This window comes from Dermochelys coriacea, chromosome 4 (genome assembly GCF_009764565.3).
Source record: "Dermochelys coriacea isolate rDerCor1 chromosome 4, rDerCor1.pri.v4, whole genome shotgun sequence".
NCBI lineage: Eukaryota > Metazoa > Chordata > Testudines > Dermochelyidae > Dermochelys > Dermochelys coriacea.
Genome location: NC_050071.1, coordinates 116,370,674 through 116,387,760, shown reverse-complemented (window position 1 = coordinate 116,387,760; position 17,087 = coordinate 116,370,674). Strand labels below are relative to the sequence as shown.

Here is a 17,087-nt window from a genome sequence, read left to right as displayed (position 1 = left end):
TGGCAGGGGAAGAGAAGGGGATAGGGACAGGGAATAGTGGCGAGCTCCAGCAGCAAGGCTGCCATAGTAGCACCAGGAGGCACTAGAATTCCAGCATTAGTGCAGCAAAGTGCCACAACTCCCACGCTCAGGTCACTGCAGGAGCAGCAAGGGCTCCCCCATTAAGCCTGCCCATCCTCTCTCTCCTCCCACACCCCCAGGCACCAGCAGCCCAGATACCACTCCAGGTCAGGGAGAGCCAGTGAAACAGGTTTCAGCATGTGTTCCCTAATACAGCAGTCAAACTATGTCTACATTGAAGCTACAGAACAGAATTATGAGACATAGATTAACATGATATGATGGGGAGGAATCAACAAGGCTTTTTGTAAAGGGAAATCTTGCCTCGCCAGTCTATTAGAATTAGGGTTGTTGATTAATCAGTTAACGCATGCAATTAACTAAAAAAAAATTTTAATCACACTGTTAAACAATAGAATACCAACTGAAATGTATTAAATATTTTGGATGTTTTTTACATTTTCAAATATATTGTTTTCTATTACAACACAGAATACAAAGTGTACACTGCTCACTTTTTTTTATTACAAATATTTGCATTGTAAAAATAATACAAGAAATAGTATTTTTCAATTCATCTCATACAAGTACTGTACTGCAATCTCTTTATCGTGAAAGTGTAACTTACAAATGTAGATTTTTTTTGTTACATAACTGCACTCAAAAACAAAATGTAAAACTTCAGAGCTTACAAGTCCACTCAGTCCTATTTCTTGTTCAGCCAATTGCTAAAACAAACAAGTTTGTTTACATTTACGGGAGATAATGCTGCCTGATTCTTATTTACAATGTCATCTGAAAGTGAGAACAGGAGTTTGCATGGCACTTTTCTAGCTGGCATTTCAAGATATTTGTGCCAGATATCGTAAACATTTGAATGCCCCTTCATGTTTCAGCTACCATTCCAGAAACATGCTTCCATGCAGATGATGATCGTGAAAAAAGTAATAATTAAATTTGTGACTGAACTCCTTGGGGGAGAATTGTACGTCTCCTGCTCCATTTTACTCACATTCTGCCATATCTTTCATGTTATACCAGTCTTGGATGATGACCCAGCACATTTGATTTACGAACACTGCAGATTTGACAAAATGCAAAGAAGGTACCAATGTGAGATTTCTAAAAATAGCTACAGCACTCACCCCAAGATTAAGAATCTGAAGTGCCTTCCAAAATCTGAAAAGAGCAAAACCGATGCGGAAACTACAGAACCCGAACCACCAAAAAAAGAAAATCAACCTTCAGCTGGTGGTATCTGATGCAGATGATGAAAATGAACATGCATCGGTCCACTCTGCTTTGGATTGTTATGAGCAGAACCAGTCATCAGCATGGATGCATGTCCTCTGGAATGGTGGTTGAAGCACGAAGACATATGAATCTTAGCTCGTCTGGCATTTAAATATCTTGTGATGCTGGTTACAATAGTGCCATGCGAATGCCCGTTCTCACTTTCAGGTGACGTAAATAAGAAACAGGCAGCATTTTCTCCTGCAAATGTAACCAAGCTTGTTTGTCTGAGCAATTGGTTGAAGTAGGACTGAGTGGACTTGTAGGCTCTAAAGCAGGGGTGGGCAAACTTTTTGGGCCGACAGCCACATCTGGGTGGGGAAATTGTATGCAGGGCCAGGGTAGGGGGGGTAGGGTGCAGTGTGCAGGAACAGGCTCAGGGCAAGGGATTGGGGCAGAGGAGGGGTGTATGAGGGGGCTTAGGGAAGGGGGTTGGGCTGCAGGAGGGGGTGCGGACTGCAGGAGGGAGCTCAGGGCAGGGAGTTGGGGTGCAGGAGGGATGCGAGGTGTGGCAGACTGTTGTGGTGCAGGAGGGGTGCGAGGTGTGGCAAGGGGCTTAGGGCAGGGAGTTGGAGTGCACAGCCCCTGGGGTAGGGGGAGACAGGGCTCTGTGCGCTTCCCTTGCCACACCTCCAGGTACCTCCCCCGAAACTCCCATCAGCCGCGGTTCCCTGTTCCCAGACAATAGGAGCTCTGAGGTGTGGGGGGTGGGCAGCATCTGGTGCCTGGAGGCAAGGGCAACACATGGAGCCCTCTGCCCCCTTGGCCCCAGGGATGTGGTGCCGGCTGCTTCTGAGAGCGGCGTGGGGCCTGTGGCACCACAGGGGGCAATCCCCAGCTTCTGGGACATAGTTTGCCCACCCCTGCTCTAAAGTCTTATGTTGTTTTGGTTTTGAATGCAGTTATTTTTTTTGTACATAAATTTGACATTTGTAAGTTCAACTTTCATGCTAAAGAGATTGCACTACAGTACTTCTATTAGGTGAATTGAAAATACTTTTGTTTTTTTTACAGTGCAAATATTTGTAATCAAACAAATATAAAGTGAGCACTGTAGATTTTGTATTCTGTGTTGTAATTGAAATCAATACATTTGAAAATGTAGAAATCAAAAAATATTTAAATAAATGGTTTTCTACTATTAACAGTGCAATTAATTTTTTTAATCGCTTGACAGCCCTAATTAGAATGCTTCAGCAAGCCAACAATTGTGCACAAGGGTGAGTTAAGGGATAATGGTGCACTTAGATTTTCAGAAAGCCTTTGACAAGGTCCCTCACCAAATGCTCTTAAGCAAAGTAAGGAGTCATGGGCTAAGAGGGAAGGTCCTCTCATGGATCAGTAATTGATTAAAAGACAAGAAACAAAGGGTAGGAATAGTCAGCTTTCACAATGGAGAGAGGTAAATAGCGAGGTTCCCCAAGGATGTATACTGGCACCTGTACTATTCAACATTTACCACTTTTTCCAGGTCACTTATGAAAAAGTTTGCAGATAATGTCAAATGCTCACAATAGTTAAGGCCAAAGCAGACTGCAAAAAGTTACAAAGGGATGGCTCAAAACTGGGCAACTGAGCAACAAAATGTCAGATAAAATTCAATCTTGATTAATGCAAAGTAATGCACATTGGAAAACATTATCCCAATTATGTACAGAAAATGATGGTCTAAATTAGCTGTTACCGCTCCAGAAAGATCTTTGAGTCCTCATGAATAGTTGTCTGAAAACATCTGCTCAATGTGTAGCAGCAGTCAAAAAAGCTAACAGTGTTAGGAACCATTAGCAAAAGGATAGATAAGATGACAAAATATCAATGTACTGTATAAATCCATGGTATGCCCACACCTTGGCTACTACGCAGTTCTGTTTGTCCCATTTCAAAAGAGATACATCAGAATTGGGAAAAGGTGCAGAGAAGGACAACAAAAATCATGAGGGGTGTGGAACAGCTTCCATATGAGGAGAGATTAAAAAGACTGGGACTGTTCGGCTTGGAAAAGAGGATTTAAGAGAGAAGATAGTCTATAAAGTCATCAGTGGTGTGGAGAAAGTGAATAAGGAAGTGTTATTTACCCCTTCATGTAATACAAGAACTAGATGGTGGTGGTGGTGGGTCGCCTAATGAAATTACTAGTCAGTAGGTTTAACACAAACATATGGAAGTACTTCTTTACTCAACACACAGTCAACCCATGGAAATCATTGCCGGGGATGTTGTGAAGGCCAAGAGTATAAACTGGGTTCAAAAAAAAATTAGATAAAGTTCATGGAGGAGAGCTCCATCAATGACTATTAGCCAAGATGTCAGGGATGCAACCCCACGCTTAAACCTCTGACTGCTAGAAGCTAGGATTGGATGATGGGGTGGATCAATAAATAGCCCTCCTCTGTTCACTCCCCCTGAAGCATCTGGCACCAGCCACTGCCAAAAGATAGGATAGATGGACCATTGGTCTGACCCAGTCTGTTCACTTAAAGACATGTACATTGAAAAAAACCAAAGTGGAGACATTCTCTGATAGGAAGAGAATTAAAAGCTACTAGCCAAATTCAGTCCTGCTGGTATAAGTGGGTATTACTCCACTGAAGTCAATGCAGCCGAAGCCATGTGTTGGAAGGAAGACAACAGGCTATACAATATGTCCTAGACTCAGGACAGTGACTAATGAAGTGGTCTGGAGAAAGTAGAGAGCCCAGTGGTTTGCTTCCAGAAACAAAGGACAGATGAGATGGCTTGGGAGTAAAGTTGTCTTTTCTTAATGCAGACCTCAGTGATGGAGATCAACGTAGCAAGAGTGTAAAGCTTGTTGAAGTATTAATGGTCTGAAAAGTACAAGTCTTTATGTTGAACACCCACACCAAAAAAAGAAGGATTCTGGGTGGACTCCTCCTGAAGGTCGAAACAGCAGCCTGGATTTCTACATAGAGTGCTTCCGCCGACGTGCACGAGCTGAAATTGTGGAAAAGCAGCATCGCTTACCCCATAACCTCAGCCATGCAGAACACAGTGCCATCCACAGCCTCAGAAACAATTCTGACATCATAATCAAAAAGGCTGACAAAGGAGGTGCTGTCGTCATCATGAATAGGTCAGAGTATGAACAAGAGGCTACTAGGCAGCTCTCCAACACCACTTTCTACAAGCCATTACCCTCTGATCCCACTGAGAGTTACCAAAAGAAACTACAGCATTTGCTCAAGAAACTCCCTGAAAAAGCACAAGAACAAATCCGCACAGACACACCCCTGGAGCCCCGACCTGGGGTATTCTATCTGCTACCCAAGATCCATAAACCTGGAAATCCTGGACGCCCCATCATCTCAGCCATTGGCACCCTGACAGCAGGATTGTCTGGCTATGTAGACTCCCTCCTCAGGCCCTTCGTTACCAGCACTCCCAGCTATCTTCGAGACACCACTGACTTCCTGAGGAAACTACAATCCATTGTTGATCTTCCTGAAAAGACCATCCTAGCCACTATGGATGTAGAAGCCCTCTACACCAACATTCCACACAAAGATGGACTACAAGCCGTCAGGAACAGTATCCCCGATACTGTTACGGCTAACCTGGTGGCTGAACTTTGTGACTTTGTCCTCACCCATAACTATTTCACATTTGGGGACAATGTATACCTTCAAATCAGCGGCACTGCGATGGGTACCCGCATGGCCCCACAGTATGCCAACATTTTTATGGCTGACTTAGAACAACGCTTCCTCAGCTCTCGTCCCCTAATGCCCCTTTTCTACTTGCGCTACATTGATGACATCATCATCTGGACCCATGGAAAAGAAGCTCTTGAGGAATTCCACCATGATTTCAACAATTTCCATCCCACCATCAACCTCAGCCTGGACCAGTCCACACAAGAGATCCACTTCCTGGACACTACGGTGCTAATAAGTGATGGTCACATAAACACCACCCTATATCGGAAACCTACTGACCGCTATTCCTACCTACATGCCTCTAGCTTTCATCCAGATCATACCACTCGATCATTGTCTACAGCCAAGCGCTACGATATAACCGCATTTGCTCCAACCCCTCAGACAGAGACAAACACCTACAAGATCTCTATCATGCATTCCTACAACTACAATGCTGAAGTGAAGAAACAGATTGACAGAGCCAGAAGAGTATCCAGAAGTCACCTACTACAGGACAGGCCCAACAAAGAAAACAATAGAACGCCACTAGCCATCACCTTCAGCCCCCAACTAAAACCTCTCCAACGCATCATCAAGGATCTACAACCTATCCTGAAGGATGACCCATCACTCTCACAGATCTTGGGAGACAGACCAGTCCTTGCTTACAGACAGCCCCCCAATCTGAAGCAAATACTCACCAGCAACCACACACACCAACAGAACCACTAACCCAGGAACCTATCCTTGCAACAAAGCCCGTTGCCAACTCTGTCCACATATCTATTCAGGGGATACCATCATAGGACCTAATCACGTCGGCCACGCTGTCAGAGGCTCGTTCACCTGCGCATCTACCAATGTGATATATGCCATCATGTGCCAGCAATGCCCCTCTGCCATGTACATTGGCCAAACTGGACAGTCTCTACGTGAAAGAATGAATGGACACAAATCAGACGTCAAGAATTATAACATTCAAAAACCAGTTGGAGAACACTTCAATCTCTCTGGTCACTGACCTAAGAGTGGCTATACTTCAACAAAAAGCTTCAAAAACAGACTCCAACGAGAGACTGCTGAATTGGAATTTGCAAACTGGATACAATTAACTTAGGCTTGAATAGAGACTGAGAATGGATGAGTCATTACACAAAGTAAAACTATTTCCCCATGGTATTTCTCCCTCCCACCCCACCCCCCACTGTTCCTCTGATATTCTTGTTTACTGCTGGAATTAGCCTACCTTGCTTGTCACCATGAAAGGTTTTCCTCCTTTCCCCCCCTGCTGCTGGTGATGGCTTATCTTAAGTGATCACTCTCCTTACAGTGTGTATGATAAACCCATTGTTTCATGTTCTCTGTGTGTGTATATAAATCTCTCCTCTGCTTTTTCCACCAAATGCATCCAATGAAGTGAGCTGTAGCTCACGAAAGCTTATGCTCTAATAAATTTGTTAGTCTCTAAGGTGCCACAAGTACTCCTTTTCTTTTTGCGAATACAGACTAACACGGCTGCTACTCTGAAACACCAAAATGGGAACTTGTTGATACAGTCATGACCAGCTTAGATGCGTGAGGCATTTGCCTTCTGGGCTAGCTTCTTATTACATTTATGGGAAATTCTGAGGAAAATCATGGGGGCATTCAGACTGGTCGAACAAAATTCTGAACACACCCCACATGTGTGTAAGTGTACATCTTCATATGGAGTGGATGTCACAGGCTATTTAAAATAACCCCCACACTAAGAAAATATGTTCTTACCGGAGAAGCTGCGGGCATGAAAAGCAGCTACTGAGGAGGTGCTGCTTTTTCAAGCACTACAGTGCCAACAACGAACTTCGTTCTAGCTGCTTTGTGCATCACCTACATTATCTATGCTGCTTCCTCCTATGTTGGATCCTGCTCTGCAGAGACAGTAGGTTTCACCATCTGCTGCTCCACCAGCTCACATGGGACTGTTGAAATGGCAGCTTCAAGTGATCTTTTATTGACAACCCTTTGGAATGTAGGGATTGTTAAAAGTGCTAATGAAGACAAGGCCTGAATGTTCTAAATTGAGGGCAATTAGGGGATCTAAGTATGAATTCAGAAGCTTTTTATTTGTGTTACGATCTTCCGCAGCAAATTACCTTCAGGCCCACTAGAAATTTGTCTTGCTAGAACTGGCAGAGGGCAGTCTTGCCTCTGGAACTTGCTTCCTCTGTTGCTGTGCCAGAGCATCACCGCATCAGTCTTTAAGGCAATAGGGTCCTCATTCTGCACTCAGTCAATCTCTAATCAGCAAAGCACTTAAGCATGTGCTTAACTTTCAGCCTGTGTTTAAGTCTCATTGGCTTCAGTACGACTTAAGTATGTGCTTCTATGCTTTGCTGAACTGGGGCCTAAGACAGACCTTAAAAAGTTTAAGGATATTTGGTAAGTCTGAATAACAATCAGCTCACTGGAGGAGGTCTTTAATTTCAGGACATGGATTCACTTAAGGAGCTGTCCAAATTATTTTTGTAGTAAATATATGATACCTAGACGACGTGATACAGAGGCTTTATAAAAAGGGACTCATTATGCAACCCATTACTCATGTGATTAAGTCCATCCAAGTCAATTGTAAATACAATACAAACAAATACAGTGACAATTAAGGAATTTAAAGATTTAACAAATATTGCAACTCGGGTTTTGTGAAACATTTTATAATTTATATATAAAATCTCAGTAAGAAATCAAGTGGAATATCTGACAAATATGCGCCTTACAATAACGAGTAAAAAAACAAACAAACAAATGCTAATTTTAATTATAAAACAAGAATATGAACAAAACATTTTAAAATAATCTCAGATTATTTGGCAACTCATCATATCACTGCAAGAGACAAATTTGATCTTAAGAAAAGCTTAACTGTAAAACTTAACTTGAACATTTGCTCTTACGGAAGTATTAATATACATTAAAAAAAGATTCTGGCAATAATACCAAGTTCTACTTTTTTAATACCTGTGTATAAAACGCAACATAAAATGCTGAAGCTCCATAGTTATTTGAAGTTAAATATCACTTCTATGGGTCCCTCTTCATTGAAAGACAAACACTGAAAGAACAGTTAAGTTGTGAAATAAAACATAGCAGTTTGTTGTACTTCAGAGTAGCTTTGGCTGAAATGGTCTGAGTAAACCTAAGCTAGTACTATTGACTACTTTGAGGTTGGTACAAAAATTCAGAGATAAAGTTAATTTGGAAAGATGACACTCCCTATTTTATACATAGTTATGAATGTGAACAGAAAAGGGAGAGAGTCCCCTTTACTATGCTAATCTACTTTAATACATGCGAGAGAATACTTTATCAATTGTCTGAGCATATTTCAGAGAACTTCGGGTTTTAGACAGCCCTGAAAAAAAGACTCCTACTGATGGCTGCATAGAATTTAAAATATCATTAATAAAACCTAAGGTATATGCTAAAGTTTACAGACCAGTCCTCTCCATACAATAAATAAAGTGTTCATCATTGATCAGATTCATACACAGAGTAAAATACAACCTATTTTTACAAGTTTATATATAAAGAATATTAGTAGGCCCTTGGTGCCTGGTGGAGTGGAAGCATCTGCATCAGCATGTCACATTGGGAAATCCCAACTTTGAGTCAGTGTTAAAATCTGTAATTACTGTTTTCCTTTCAGATACAAAGTAAACTTATTTTTTCATCTGTATAATATTCTTATAAACAAAAGTTTATAAAATAGTTTAAAATGTAACTTAAGTTCTGCATCTATTAACTTAGAGCTCAGAAACAAGCACATGCAAATCCCTTTGCTTTAAACACAACAAAACAAAAAACAGAAGCAGAGACCACTCTCTTTTCTTTCAACTTTTCCACGAATATTATCAGATGGTAACAATTATCGCTTTGTTTTCTTTAATGGCGTTTCGTCCACTTTCAGCTGGCCTTTTCTGCGTACCGCTGGTGGGCTGGCTTCCCTTTTACGCTTGCTAGCCTGCATCTTTAACCTAGAAGTTGTAACAATTATTAATTATGCTTAGAATTTTTATAATAGTTTATATTTTCAAAGGGGTTTTAGGCACACTTGCTTAGAGGCACATTCCTCCATCCCAAGGGGAAATGCCAGGAGATACTGTCTCACAACTCCCCAGTGCACAACACCTCCCTCAGTTGCACAGCATGTAGGGGGACTCTACCCCACTCCACCAGACCTTAGAAGGATACTACATATACTCACCCACAATAGCCAGCCAGTTCTATTGGCTGGTGCAGAGAAGACAGAAAGAGACATGGTTCTACCACTTCTTCCCCATTGTTGGGGGGTTGGCTTGCGCCCCAGAAGGACATAAGCAGGGTTCAAGTTCCTTCACTCAAGACAGTAAAAGAACAGCAACTGATTCGTGTCTCTTGTGCAGGAAAGGGCATAATGGAAAGGCACCTTACCCACTCCCCTTTGTGCATGCACTTGTAGGCCAATCATGCCCTAGCCCTAACCACACATGACCAAAGCCTGAACTACTGGCCATCACAAAGTACTTAATATAAACTGAAATGCAGCCTCTAACTGTCAGTATGCAGTATGTGCTTGCCACTATTGCTGCAAGTTATTTAAGCAGTGTGTGCTCCCAATGCCTCACACTGGATGAAGGAATACTGTAGAGGTAAACAATACCGTAGCAGGTTTCTGTAGACGTAAATAATTATTTGTGCCCTTTATTGCTCCCATATCATACATAGAGATGGGCTCAAACTTAAAAATAGGAAAAAATGCTTTCCTTTGCTCCCCTTCCAATGCTATTTTTTAAACTTGAAATATTAGGAATCTCAAAGGCTCCTTGCCAAGTTCGTCTGACAGAAAGAGGGAATATCTTCGGAGAATCTGATTACGTCACATGCTGCTGAAACCTGAAGTGCAGTTCTCCTGGCCCCAGCATCTTCTCCATTCCAGAAAGAACTGCTGCTCAGATTAAAGCCTTGTGTGACTTGTTGCTCAGGCTCTCCTAAGTACTTTCCAAGATCCTCCAGTACAGAACGGGAAGTAAAGACCTGATATTTCAAATGTAAAAGAATACACAGGAAAAAAAATGGGGAAAAGTCCTTTGAAACAGTTTTGGGATATCAGAGAAAGGCAAAAACACTTTTCTTTCTGCTTTGCAGTTCAGCGTTGTAGTAAATTATAGATACAGAAAAAAGGATCAATTTAATGACATCCAAAACAAACAGTAAAAGATGCTTCCATTTTCATACTTACTGTGCCAATGGAGGAGACTTGCTAACTTTTGCTTCACTAGGTGACTTCTTTTTCGCTGCTGAATTTTGCTGTTTTTTAGGAGAAACTGGACTTGGGCTGTTTCCTTTAGAAGCAGCACGAGTGGTTGGTTTGCTTGGCTGCTTTCTGAAACGTTAACAGAAAACTTTCTATAAAAAGATGAATGAATACAGCAAAATAATCAAATCATATTCAGCATGCATATGTAATAAGTACAGGAAATGAAACTATACAGCATTTTCCACAAGTGGATCAATACTGTCAATGCAAAATGACATCTGCAAGTTTGGAAATAAAGAAGAATACATCTTAAGAAATCCAGAAATGAGATTTGTCCTTTATTCTTGTTGTGCTTATCTAATATTAAATTATGCACAAGGTATAGAGGGGAATGACTCTTAGGGCTTGTCTACACTACCCCGTGGGGCCAATCTAAGATAAGCAACTTCAGCTACGTGAACAGAGTACCTGAAGTCGATGTATTTAGATCTACTTACTGCGGTGTCTTCATTGCAGTAAGTCAGCAGCTGATGCTCTCCTGTCGACTCTGCTTGTGCTGCTCGTTCTGATGGAGTACCGGAGTCAGGGAAAGCGCTCAGCAGTCGATTTATCGCGTCTATACTAGACACGATAAATCAATCCCTGCTGCATCAATCACTGTCTGCTGATCTGGCGGGTAGTGTAGACAAGCCCTTAGGTTGTACATAAGGTTCCCCTTCTGAGTCAGACAAAGGGTTCTCCTTCGGTGACCACGGCATGGGTTGCACTGTGCTGCCTTCCCCATGCTTGTCCTTTTTCTGCACTGGTGAACACCCGCTGTCAGTGCGCTGCTTTTTGTGCTTCTTCCTTTGCACTGGGAGATGGTGTGGGGAAGAGCACAGTGCCAGAGGAGTGCTTCGCACCGATGCCGAAGTACTCTGTGCAGAATCGGAGCAGCTTTGCTCTGAGGCTGGTCTGAGAGTAGCTTCCATTAGGATAACCTTGAGTCTTATTTCTCTGTCCTTTTTAGTGCGGGGTCTAAAGTCCTGACAAATCTAGCACTTTTCCCTCATGTGAGTTTCTCCCAAGCACTTCAAAGAACTTGAGTGTGGGTACTCATGGGCATAGGTTTGCTGCAGGAGGCACAAGGTTTGAAGCCCGGGGACTGGGACATACCTGGCCAATAGGACGAAGAGAGCCGCTCGATGATAGTTAGTCCCTAGCTACACTATTTACACTACCTCTAAACTACAATTTCTATATACACTAAAGCTATGTTTAAAACAACAACTAAGAATCAGAGTCCAAAATCCACAGGGAAGAAGCCTTGCTGAAGCAAGAGGGATAGTTCCACCCTGTCATGGGCAGTAAAAAGGAAAACTGAGAGGAAGATGAGTGGCCGGTGGCGCCCCTTATACCAGTGCATGAGCACGTGGCTCCAGAGGGCACTTGTGCTGGCCCAACGGATACCACTGAGGGAAAATCTCTGGCAATGGTGGACACAGTGTGCACACACTAATGTGGAGTGGACATGAGCAAGCACTTGAAGAATCTTAGTTACAAGCAAGTATCTGGTCTTGGGTGTGTTGATGTTGGCAGTATAGATAACTCCTCTTGGGGGATTCACAGACAAACAATTGTATGACTGTTCTTTTGTTTTGCAAATAAGATCTTGAGGACCAGAGAATACTGCTGTTAAAGGTGTGGTCTGAGCATCAGTTGAGTCCCATAAAGGTAAAAATTAGATATCCTTGGAAATGAAGCCAAGATAGCGATTACTAGAATCCCAATGAAGATGGTGGTGTCAAAGTACGTTGTCATTGAAAATGGAACCAAGATAGGGCTTGACTAACTCAGAAGATCCTGACATCTGATTCCGTGGTTCCAAGGGAATTCTATGCTCAGCATAAACATAAGGAAGACTAGAAATGAACTTTTGTTTCACTGCACTGAGAATAGCCCCTAGAATGCACCAGATCATCCATCAGCACTGACAGACTGAGGTTGGTCTCTCAGGTAGTACTCTTGGTACCATTTAACTTTTGGCATCAGGAATTAAGACTTCTCTCTAATCTCAAGGGGTCACTAGAATGAAAACTTCTTGCTTTAGCACTGCAGATTGGTGTTGTGTCCTCATTTTTTCCTATAATTCTTGGAAGAGAAATGGCAGTTGACAATTGTGGTGCTGTCTTCTTTTCTTCTCACGGTCTCGAAGTACAAAAGAAAAATGGCATGGAACGGAGTTAGAGACCTCTTGTTTGCTTGCTAGATCACCCAGATTCTCTTGGCTACAAACTTGGGAGAAATCCCTATCAGGAGGGCTATGAAGAAGGGCCTGGGATTAGTTCTTACATGCCTGATACAAATAAGTGTCTTTTGGGAATCTTCAGGTATTCTTGATTCTTGAGAAGAGAGACTGTCCATCCGAGTTTGTTGATGTAATAATAGACTCTAGCTTAATTGTCTGCTTGTATCAGAATTACTTTTTGGAATACTCCAATTTTGGACATGACCTCATCTGCAGGACTTTTATATAAAAATTGGACTTCTGAAGAGACCAAGTACCATTCCCTTTATTTGGGCTCCTTATCCCAAGAACAGGGTTACTACAATTTGGATTGGAGTAGTTTGGCAGGTCTTTCCATACTGAAAATTTTCTTTGCACTGCCACCACACAGTATCTTGGAAGCAGCTAGTTTAAGAATACACTGGAGCGTGTGTGGTATTATGACCACTATAGTAGCCATCAAATTCAACATCCACAGCAAGGTCCTTGCAGAAATTTGCTGACTCAGGTAAAGAAGGGGTAGGGCTTTACATCTTATGATGGTTGAACATGTAATTTTTAGATAGTAGTTATATCTGAAACTAATATTCTCTCCCCTATTGCATTTTCTTAACTTGACTACCATTGAGTAATATGACAGCACATGATAGAAAAAAGCCAGGCACTGTGATTCAGAGTCTCAGACTTCATTAAGCAAAAGGTCACTAGATACCATGAAAATCCGAGAGGACTAAACTAATGCCAACTTCAGTACATCTACAACGGCTAGAGATGATACCAGAGCTCACGTTATGACGACATATTTAAAGGGATAAGTCCCCACACCATGCACACACAACTTTAAGTGTTGTAGCTAAAAAGATAAACTTTAAAGTATTAAAATCTCAGCTCTTAATACATGCAACCCAATATCATCTTTGTTCCAGTTACTGGTAAACATGCTTTACCACTTCCACCATTCTCCCTGCCGGTTTCATTCCTGTGAGAAGTGAAAAGCATATCCATTTCCGAGTGAGTGGAGGATGGCACAAAATACTAGAGTTCAATTGCAAAGAAAGCCATTGCTTTGTGCTTGGTCTACACAGAAAAATTATATTGGGATAGCTACATTGGTCAGGATGTGAATTGCCAGTGTACATGCAACTATGCGGATGGAAGAGTGCTTCTGTTAACATAATTAATGGTGTTCGGGGAGGCGATGTTACTACAGCAACAGAAAAAACGGTCAGTGTAGGCTGTCTCAATGCGGGGGCGATGCTGGCATAGGTTGTGTAGAATAGAGGCAACCTTAGAGTTGCAATTTGTGGGTCAACCTGTTGAGGAGCTGGGATTTTTAACACTAAATGTTACTGTCCCGTTTTGTAGGGCTGACAGATTTTTCAATATCAGACTTTTTTTTTTTTTAAAAAAAAAGAGGTTAGTTAACTTTGTGTGTCATAGAAAATTGGAGGCAATGTCTTTTAAAAAATACTAGCTAGCTGAATATTACTTTTGAGCCTCTAATCTTGTGGCTGATCTAGTTGTGGCTCCAGAATGTGTTTCATCATCACATCATCTTCTTCTTCTCATCTTCTTCGTCATCATCTTCTTCGTCATCATCTTCCTCCTGTTCTTTTGTTTCCTCTTCAGCAGCAGATGCCAACTTCCGACGTTTTCTTTCCGGCTCCAGTATTTCTGTCCATGAAAAATTTTACATGTGTTATAATTTCATGAAAGGCCCTTCAAAAGGATATAGACACAGTTTAGAAAAGGCATTTAAAATGGAACTTGTAGTAGAATAAGTAATTTTCCGTTTCCTTCATCCTTCAACACTTTTAATTCACACTTGTTTGACTTAATCTCTCAAAACACATTCTCAATAGTTTACTTTCGCAGTTCACAGCCAGAATTCATACAAAATTCATGGGGGTTTATAGAAGCATCTGGGATGTACCAATTCTGACAGGAGATTACAGCAATTTACATAATATTTACACTAGCTGTAACCCAATGATTTTTTTCCCCAATGAAAGGAAAACATAATAAAGCTGATCTTGTTACAATTTAATGTACACCTAAGCACAGTAAACTCTTCAGTCTGTTAAGAGCAGCACAATTTCATGTCTTACCAGTTTCCTCTGATGGAATTATAGAACATCTGGGCTTTCTTCCTCTTCGACGCACAATCATTTCTGCTTTCCCTGCCTCACCCTCCTGAGGTAATGAAATGAAAGCAAACAGGACTAGTGAAATGTGAGAAAGCGGGCTATTTTTCAGTATACTGCTTAGAGGCTTTCAGTAAAAACGCTTGAACTTACATTTGCTGTTTCTTTCTTATTAGACGTGTCTTTAGCTAAAAGAAGAAACACTGTAAGAACTCTACCCAAACGTAAAACTGAACTTCAAATCCCTTTACTAATCAATCTTTTTAAAAAAAGTTTCCAAACTCAGTTTGTTGGCTTTGTATAACCACCACCAAAGTAGTCTGAAACATATTTAAAAGCTCTCTTTCCAGCAGGGATGCCAACCAACTGCAAACAAAAAAGACAGGTATTTTGTTTTTGAAAAGAGATGGTCTATTCATTAAATATATTCAGGTCTTTAGAATTAAGATTTTTATGTCACATGACACTGTACTTACTGCATTTATTGATTTAAAATCAGTAGTAAATGCCATTCCACTTTAATGAAAATGCGAAGTTATTTAAATACTTCGATTGCAATCTAACAGAGGAGGATGACAGCAACAGAAAAGGACAGAATTTTAGGGTCTGACTGCAACTCTTACATTAGTCAAAAGGGACTATTCATGTAAAGGTAGACTGGATCCTTCGTTTAATACTTCTGAAGGACTGTGGTACATGTTTCAAAAATGCATATACAATCTCCATCATACAAACTGTCCTAAGAAGCAGCTCCCAGGCCTGAAAGGGAAACGATATATGTGCTGTCACTGTAGTGGGTACTTAACAACCTCTAACTTTGGCCTGCCCAACTCTGTGTTGGAACAAAGTCTACTCCATTCCTGGCTGAGAATTTTGCCAGTTGGCACCATCTGCATAATGGTGCAGATAGAAATCCCTCATAACAGAAAGAAGGAGGCTCATGACAAAAGCAAATTCTTGTCTTTCTTCCCCCCTCAGAACTACTAGCTCTCTTTGCTGTCTGCAAGGCATGAGAAAAATCCCACTCCCAAGCCTTGACTCTGCCAATTTGGTTGGACAAAGCTTGATCATCCTATTAGTCCACCTGCTTATTTGTCATAGCATATGTAGAAAGGACAGCAAACTATCCAAATTATTAGATCATATGAGCAGAAACATATATTAAAACTATACACACACATTTAAGTGTGTTGGAGTTAAGTTAATAAAATTAATGAAAAAGCTTGAATTGTGAATGAAAATTAACATTCACATACCTACCTATATTAAATATAATTATGCAGGTAAAAAAAGTATGAGATTAGTCCTTCCATTAAGAAAAGTATTTCATGCAAAATAAAAACTTCAAATGAATAATAAAATGTGAACGGAGTTCATTCATTTTGCTATGTTAAACTATGAATACATTAACATTTCATAAAATTTCTTACAAAAACACAGATGTGTTAAAAAGTACCCCACAAGACATATAACCTCTCTTTAAAATATAGAATGGTAGAATAATAGGACTGGAAGGGACCTTGAGAGGTCATCTAGTTCATATAGTATGGATACTATAGCTTTGCTATAAAGCTTCAATAAAAGTATATAAACAAGTTCTACCCTGAACCTGTATAATAATCCCAAAAAATCTTGATCCAGTAACAACCACTATAGTAATTGGTGCAAAACAGTTTCAGTTATAAATCCAGTATCATGTGCTCATAACTTTCTGAAAAATGCTTGAGACATTTTTCATGCTTAAAGTTTTGCCCAAAGAAGATTATTTTTGGGAGGGTTGCGGGAAATTTGAATCAACTGTGTTTCTCTCTCTTTTGTTGTACAGAAAAGCCCTCAAACCTTATTTCCTATTCTGAACACTAAGTTTCTCCCCACAATGAACCCCCATGAGATAGCTATTTTTAAGCCAGACTTTGACATTTCAGACATAGCATGGAACTAGCCTCACTGAAGTGTAATGCCTTGGTTAGGTTTGGAAAAAAAAACAAAACCCGTTTTTATTTAATAGTTATACATGTTTGAAAATACTACTTGGGCCACGGGAAAAAACAAAAATCACTTCATAAAAACTCTCCTTGGCTCTGAAGCCTACAAAAAACTAGACAGTGGTCAGGCTCCTGGTTTGCTGAGACAACAGCCTATTATGCTGACCAATATCATCCCAATGTTGCTTTGAATACCTCCCTTGGTCTAACCGTACCCACTTTTTGATCCCATTTCCATAGAAAGTGAACTTAGTTGAGCAAAGATAGGGTACATATTTTTCTATTTGTATTTAAACTCCTTACCTTAATATTTGCAATTTGGTATCTGATTCATGGAAAGAGATGGAAGCAAAAAGGAAACTGATCACTACCAGTTGATAGTCAGTTTTACTATAGTAGCCACTG

The 17,087-nt window shown here is 40.9% G+C and overlaps 1 protein-coding gene across 1 annotated transcript in view; it reads right to left on the bottom strand.

The window, feature by feature from the left end:
- Nucleotides 1–7,695: 7,695 nt before the first annotated feature.
- BOD1L1 (biorientation of chromosomes in cell division 1 like 1) overlaps nucleotides 7,696–17,087 on the bottom strand; it is a 58,081-nt gene continuing 48,689 nt past the window's right edge. Inside the window, 6 exon segments of the mRNA XM_038398520.2 lie at nucleotides 7,696–9,025; nucleotides 10,270–10,413; nucleotides 14,043–14,122; nucleotides 14,124–14,227; nucleotides 14,662–14,746; nucleotides 14,851–14,885. Coding sequence (XP_038254448.2) covers nucleotides 8,917–9,025; nucleotides 10,270–10,413; nucleotides 14,043–14,122; nucleotides 14,124–14,227; nucleotides 14,662–14,746; nucleotides 14,851–14,885 — 557 coding nt within the window. The 3' untranslated portion in view covers nucleotides 7,696–8,916.